The 8,217-nt window shown below is 31.5% G+C and overlaps 1 protein-coding gene across 1 annotated transcript in view; it reads left to right on the top strand.

Moving 5' to 3' along the window:
• Positions 1–4,422: 4,422 nt before the first annotated feature.
• Positions 4,423–8,217, top strand: part of Smp_155450 (putative sh3 and multiple ankyrin repeat domains protein 1,2 (shank1,2)) — a gene marked incomplete at both ends in the record, with an annotated part of 52,000 nt that continues 48,205 nt past the window's right edge. Inside the window, 4 exons of the mRNA XM_018789316.1 lie at positions 4,423–4,569; positions 4,989–5,097; positions 5,142–5,293; positions 6,390–6,557. Of these exons, the coding sequence (XP_018654772.1) occupies positions 4,423–4,569; positions 4,989–5,097; positions 5,142–5,293; positions 6,390–6,557 (576 nt within the window). The remainder of the gene's footprint in view (positions 4,570–4,988; positions 5,098–5,141; positions 5,294–6,389; positions 6,558–8,217) is intronic.

Below are 8,217 nucleotides of genomic sequence, written 5' to 3' on the forward strand. Positions count from 1 at the left end.
TGATGTTTCAAGTATGCTGAGTGATTGATACATGAGTTACTTGAAACATCAACAACCAGTCATAGTCTGCTCGTGCAATCATGTGTATTAATACATGTACGCACACCCACACCCAGACAAACGAAACATACATGGACATCAAGAAACAAATAAACTTGAAATAATACATCACATGGTCTTGCAGAAAATGGATCAATATACAATACGTTTAAGTGCTTTTCTAATTCTACTTCCTATTCGTCTACCTCATCAAGAAATTATGATTTGATTTTATGTGAATGATTGAATATTGATTGATTGTTTTCTTTTATAAAGGAAGGAGTATGATTCTTCAAGTGACAAATATTTGCAACACTGCGAACAAACTATATCTATTTTTTACCATTTATTATTCTCATACCTGATATAATACGGTGATCTAACAGTGATATTTTAATATGTTATTTGGTAGACATTTGGTTTATTCAATGAAGTATCGTTTGTATTCACTGTCTTCTAAAATGTTTTTATTTTTGTTCTTGTCTAATTATACTAATCAATTTCTTGGTTATAATAAATGGAATTCATTATAAAGCGTCTAGCATGATTGCATCCAAGAATTAATGTTGACAAAGAAGAACACCACTGTTTCTTTTTTGGGGTATTTTACATCCAGTTAAAAATGATAAAAATACCATCAGTTGCACAGTTGAGTGAATGAATGTTATTGTCAGAAACAAAATATATTAACGTAGATAGGAAAGCTAATCCTGATAAATTGTTTGAAAGTATGTAACATTAAATATTTGACACTAAGATCTGATTAGTTAAGAAATTATGCACAAGTAATCGGTAAGCTGACACGCTTTAATAATCACCATCAACTTCTGAAAACATTTTATTAGTCCAATTACGTGCTGTAATATTGAATATTGAATATCCGATAGTAATAACACTTTTCATATTATCATGTTCTGAGCATAAACTGATCCAACCAAAAATTTGTAGTTATATGATCAGGAGACAAGAATACGAACATTTAAATTTATGTCAGTTATCTGTTTCATTGATAGTTTATATCTTTTAAAGGTGTGTTATTGATTTGTTAACATAAATTGCTTCCAAAAATGATATACTGACCTCTAAAATCTATCTGAGATATGTAGGCTATGAAATAATAATGTGTAATAATCGAACATTTGACCTAAATACTGTAGTCGGTGATATATATAGTCATATCAAACGTTTTTAAAATTAAGAAATAGCTTTAGTAGTGTACATGATCAGCTAAAATCATAATTAGCTGTTTGAGCTACTACCGGAGTGTATTATGAGTAGTGGTTATGTTTATCTTCCGGAAAAGAGAAACCCACTGTGACTCCACAAAGGACCACATCTACATTTTATTTGAAAAAAACAGGAAGAGAAATTCATGGACAGTACCTCCGGATATCGTTACAGTTTCCAGTTAGAAAACGTTCTGCATCCGATCGCAACTTTTGTTGCGATATATTTCATTCCTGTATCTTTATAATGTGAAGTGTCTGAGCAGATATAAAGGAGGAAAGTTTGGGACTGTGTAAATCAATGAAATATATAACTCCATCAGGTTAACAAAATTCATTAGTTCAATGTATAGAATAATATGAACCAAAATAGAGACAAATACCATAGGTTCATTTACTTTTACATGATCCACCCAATACAAGACACCAAATTACAAGTAATATTCTTTCTTTGGTTTTCAATTGCCTTTTTCCCGGTCCTTCTTTATAATAATTATAACTATTTATCGACTGGTTCACTGCATATATCTAACCTTTATACTGATGTATGTAAATGATGCTCAGTTAAGATAAAGGACTTGATGCTCCGGCTAACACTCAGATTTCCCAGTGTTGCCAAATTTTCCATTTCAGTAGGATACTGTAGTTTCTTTAGATATGAACTCATCAATGCTCATAGTAATTACAGATCATATTTGAATAACGCGTAATCAGGTTTGAAAAGCATAAAGTGACTTTTTCAAATACTCCTTTCCTGTTTCGAAGAAATTGATTTTTACTGTTTTAATCATGCTCTAGTTGAAATGAAGCTTGATGTACATAAGACTGATAGATATTCTCGTTTGACTAAAGATTTATTTTATCTATTATTGACGATGAAATGAATACGATTCATAGTATCATAAAAATGCAAAAACCTAATCGGTTTGGAAATAAACTGTAGTGGTTATATACTTTGCCAATGTTTATGAGTATCCTAACAGTTGTTTTATATAATTAATACACAATCAGCAGTATTAATGAACTACCAAACCTTCTAGTTAAGCTTATCAATTGATTTCTATTAAATTTGGTCAACAAAAATCACTAAAAATTTTAAAAATACCTCTGTTCAAATTAAAACATAATTGTAAGTAGTTGTTTGCAGACTGACTTCCGTAATGAATTCTACAATTTAAAAACATTTCACATCATCAGTTGATATCAACGTGCAAATTACTGTATACGAAACTAGTAACGGATGGGTGGACAATTTTATTTTGAGGGTGTATGGTATCATGCATGTATCACTGCCACCAGAATGTACTTCAGGACCTTCTGGTAAGGTGACAAACACAAGATATCTAGACTGTATTTTTGATGTCAGTCGATTCGCTACATGTCGTAATCCCTACCCTATGTCATCAAGGTATTTCGTACTATTCGCGAACAACTTTAATTCAAAAATCAAAGCTTACAACCACAAACTTGAAAACACATGTACAAGCTAATCAATCATAAGTATAGGGTAATCATGTATTAAGATGCTTGTGGACAATTATTACATAAATTGTAATCAGAAAATAATAATATGCTAAAGATTGGTTAGAAACCTCTTAAACTTTGATTTGAGGTTACAGGGATCATCGTCACTTCACAAATATTAATAAAAGGGAAGTAAAAGTACATTTCAAATGTGGTTGACATAAGTGTATGAACATTGATCACTTGATAATAATGAGCAACAAAGTAGTATTGTTTACAACAGTTAACCCATCCAATATGACCATATCAAACAATCTAAAGGGACTCATGATTTTTAGTCCAGTGTGCAACTAGAATCGTTTCATAATCTAAAAGACAATGCAATCAGTAGACTACTTCAGCTATGTTAGATAGTGAGTTAGAAAAAAGATATTGATTAGTTCTGGTTATTTAATAATCCCATTTGACCTGAAATAAACTTGAAACATGAGATTAAATTGTCAAGTGTTTGTGAAATCTAACTACTTTTACTTATTGATGTCGAAATAAGTACATTTATTACTCATAGTTTGATCTTAACACGACACAACTAATGAAATCTATCTACGATAAGTTCAACTGTTGTTTATTTTGAAACTTACATTGTTCAGATTAAAATACCTCACAAGAGATATCAAGAATTTGCTTATGAAACTTGGTCGCTATGAAAGACTGGATGATGAGAGTAGTTTCTAAAAATATATGACAATCAACTTTTTGACTTAAATCTTTAAATCTTGTGATTACTCAATTGATACACACAAAAAGTAACATTCAAATCATACTTTATCAATTTATTATGGGACATTGGTAATAAACAGGATTTGATTTGATTTGACGTTTTCAAGATTTCAATATAAATGAGTTACTTGATAACCTGTCCGAATACTTTGTTTTAGTTAATTTACCCCTGACAGTAATAGAATGATAATATTTTATTTCTACATTAGCTTACTCGACGATTGTTTTTATGTACTACACTTAGTTGTGTTATTTTATAAACAAAATATTGATAAGCTGTAAAAGACCTACATTGTTATCGAATGATTGACAATGGGAATGTTAAATAATTGAATGCAAGATATTTATGTTAGAAAAAAGGAAACACAATTCCTATTATAAAATGAATGTTGGCGAGACTATAATTTATGGACGAACCAATCAGGTATAAAATAATAGGTCTCTGATTTTGGCGCGAAATGAACTCATCCATTTGGATAAATAAAGTTTTGGCATTATAGCTGATGTCAGTTCATAATGAAAACCCCAAGTATAACTCCTAACCTTAACCATGAACTGTAAATCATAATTGGAACTCCTCACACAGGTTTATAACCCTCATCTGGTCCTAGTTATTATGTGGACATTCTCAAGGTCATTCTAGCGTCTCTCAAAGGTCGTCCATAAACTATAGTCTCACCTGAATGTTTTCTTTTTTTTACCCAAAATAACTAACCAATTTGAAAAACTTATTTTTTGCCTTTTATTTTTTTTAGACAATCAAAATATTTTTGAATTATTTATTGTTATAATCAATGATTGTACTTTATCATCATACTGTCTATACATCAATCCACCATCCAGAATAGAAGATCCAATTTTAATAGAGAAAAAAAAGAAATATACATAAACTAAACGAATAGAATATTAAACAATGAAAAAATTCACTTTATCTTATTTAGTCGATAGTGATTCTAATAAAAGTGCTAATAGTTTAGCCAATATTTCCAATTCCAATATTGAAATGGATTTACCAAAAATTACAGAATTAAATATAATTATAAAAGATTTAAATAAACAGGTAAGTTGATGAATAATTGTATATATTGATCAATTAACTGTGTTCTTGCAGACTACGCTAAAAGTGATGGAGATGCAATATTTCTAGATATTAAGAAGAAACTTTTATTCACTTCTTGGTGATTTATTAACTGATTCGCAAAATATGGGTTTATACCTACTTGATGAACCAAGTCGCAAGGGGAAATTCCTAGAAGAAGAGCGTCTTCTGTCGGAGTACATTAGTGGTAAAACGATTATCAGTTTAGAGGTATGTAAAAGAGGAAAAGATCAATCGAATAACTGATTTCTATTGTTTGTTTTAGTTTATTTACAAACGTCGAACAATCCCACCATTTCACATGTCACCAACATTATTGAGTAAACTCTCGAAGGTATCACTTGCTTTAAAGATTTATTGATGCCAATATTCATATATAGAACTTCATCAAAACATTTTTTCGTTACGTATCTCGTGGAGAATGTCAGAAAGTAGAGAAATTACTGTCTAAAGGATTTGATCCAAATATACACTGTCCAAAGACCGGAGGTAAACTACTGTCCTTTTTGATCAGACAATACGTTCAATTTTAGAAACTCCATTGACAATAGCTGTTACACGATCAAAACCTTATGAAATGATATCAACATTAATCTCTGGTGGTGCACACCGTGATTTTTATTCACTGGCTGGTTATACACCGTTACATAAAGCTGTAACCGTTGGAAATTTTGAAGGAGTTAAGGTAAGTTAACCACGAATGTTTTATTACTAATTCCGTAAAAGCTTTAAAATGACATGTAGTGGTATAAGAGGAATGGACTGAAGCATCCTTGATAATAGCAATCCACTTTCTTCTGTAACACTAGATTTTTAAGCATCAGTGTTTTTGCGTGCTGGCAAACTACAAGTTTAAAACAACTCTGTCACAATCATATGCTGAGTTCTATTGCACAAACATATATTATGGACTAGTGACGAATACTACTAGAATAGCTGACCACTCTGATACATTTACCTCTTCAAGTTTAAGGGGTTGTTTCAGGCACTGAATGAGTTGAGTAAAGCGCCTAAAAATTCCGGTAACATTAAACCAATGATCTGAATTATCTGATTAATTTAAGTTTCATTAGCTAATCTGAAACGGCACTACTGTTTGTTAGGGTTAAAACTGAAATTTTCTGTCTATCAAACTTTATAAGTTAACTTGAAAATAAATCATGCGGTCAGTAGTTCATCTCAAAAGTATAAGTTATAAATTTGGTTGTACTCACATTTTCATTCATACATCTAGAAGCTGGTCTATCAATTATTAGCCTATAACTTCAGTTAGTGGTAGTTACATGTATTAGTATAAACTAGCCAAACTTGGAAATACGAACCATTTGATTCTACCTCAGTCAGCCAGTCATAAGCAACATAGAACTTGCAACACATGTTCATCGGTTCACGTTTTCAGTCCACATCAGTGAAATGAGATAAAATTTTCAACATGAATAAAAGAGTGGTAGAATTAGTTGCTGTATCGGCGATAGTTAAAAACACATTAGGCACAGAGAATTCGCTTTAGGAAAAAGAAATGAACTTGTGTAATCTATAATGTAAAGTGTAAAGGGAAATTAAGTGGTGGAGACATTATCATGCTGACGGACAGATCTGAAGTTTCTAGTTTTCAACCCTTGATAGCACTGTTATAAGGAATATTAAACTGCAAAAGAAACGATTATGTAATACTTCCTGGTGTTCATCAGCTCTACAGTCGTGGTCAGTTTCTGATGAAAACTAATTTCACACTATACAAACTTTTCATAACTATATAAACAGTTTTCATTTATTTGCAGACGTTACTAGACTTCGGGCAATCACCGAATTGCTTGGATAAATATGGCTTGACTCCACTATATTATAATATACTTTATGATCCGGATACAAAAATATGCCATAGCTTACTGTATGAACATTCAAAAATCGGCATCAGTGATAAAGATGGTTTACAAGAAATACACCAGGTAATTGTTATTAATGAACATATATTGTTAAAATATCTTCTATTTTGCTTTATCGGTCAATTTCATACGACATTTTGTTTTGAAAATTATAATATAACAGGGAAATGTTTTAAATCTAGTGAATCGATATCTCATATTAAGTGGTGATTCTTTTTTGCAGGTTGACCAATGTACATAATTACTTGGAAAAAAAAGTAGAATTAAAACTTACTGTTGTTAGTCTATAGGATGTATGTAAATTGTGGACAAACAGTTTGCTGTTATTGTATTAAACAGTCGACACATTTATGGATGGATACAAGTCATATGATGAATAAATTCAGCTATAAAAAAGAAGAGAACCACTAGAAATCTATTTAGCCCTAGATTCAAGTTATTTATTAGTGTACAAACAAAAATCCAAATAAGCTCAAACTCGAGTCTCTCTGAGAGCAAAATATTATTGGATCGCTCGAAAAAGAAGGGAATAATGCAAACTTCTACAAATTATTTTTGATTAACTTCCCAACAGGTTTCAGTTAACAGTGAAAATAAAAGCATGTAACTTTATTGTGTAATAATACTATGTATTTTTCGCTATCTTAATGATATTTATAACAGCCTTGAGTTATAAGGCTAACTGATGTATATTTAAACATTCATATGCAACAGGTTACAATATCAGTCATGAATCATGAAAAATATTCCCTTTTTTAATCAAATAAATTACATTTGATTGTTTATGAATATAGATTTTTTATAATAACAAGTTGATGACAGTGAAATGATATAATTTTATCAATTCCCAAGGTAGCTTACTTCATGAACAGCAATTGAAAAGTCATTTCTATAATCACAAACACTGGCAATATAGTGCTTAGAAGTAGCCTTGACTTTATTTCTAATATTGGATTTAATAATAAACATTGATCATATATCTACTGAACAACTTTTTTAAAGCTCCTCCGTTTTTTAAAAATTTATTTATTATAATTGTCATAGTTGAAAGCGTGAGTCAATTGAAGCTAGACTACAATGGAAAACCTGGAAGCACTGGACGGCCGTTTCGTCCTATTATGAGACTCCTCAGCAGTGCGCACCTAGCTTCGATTGACTTAAGCTTTCAACTATGAAAATACTAAATCTCCACAAAACCCCTTCTGATAATAATAATAATATGCTCACTAGTGACTGACTTCGAGAGGTAAATCCAGGAGTTCCAGTGAGAAGCAGTGACCAGTGGAATTCAAACCACGTCTGTTGTGAGATAGGAACTCACTGAAGACAATTGGTGAATGGTTGCTCAACTTCGTGGATCAGTTGAAGTTAGACATTAACACCGTTGGATGCCAGCTCAATGGTCTATCGGTTAAGTGCTCTGGCGCGAGACTGGTAGGTCCTGGATTCGAATCTCTCGAAGCGTGATCGTGGATGCGCACTGCTGAGGAGTCCCATAATAGGGAGAAACGGCCGTCCAGTGCTTCCAGGTTTTCCATGGTGGTCTAACTTCAATTGACTCACGCTTTCAACTATGAAAATACTAAATCTCCACAAAACTCCTTCTGATAATATTATAATTGTGCCTAATTGACACCATTTGAAAATAACGATCACCGTTCACTTACTCATCAATCAATGGATGACACTTTATAATGAAAACAAAAACAGACCAGTTTCTGAC

This window comes from Schistosoma mansoni, chromosome W, assembly GCF_000237925.1.
Source record: "Schistosoma mansoni strain Puerto Rico chromosome W, complete genome".
Lineage (NCBI taxonomy): Eukaryota > Metazoa > Platyhelminthes > Trematoda > Strigeidida > Schistosomatidae > Schistosoma > Schistosoma mansoni.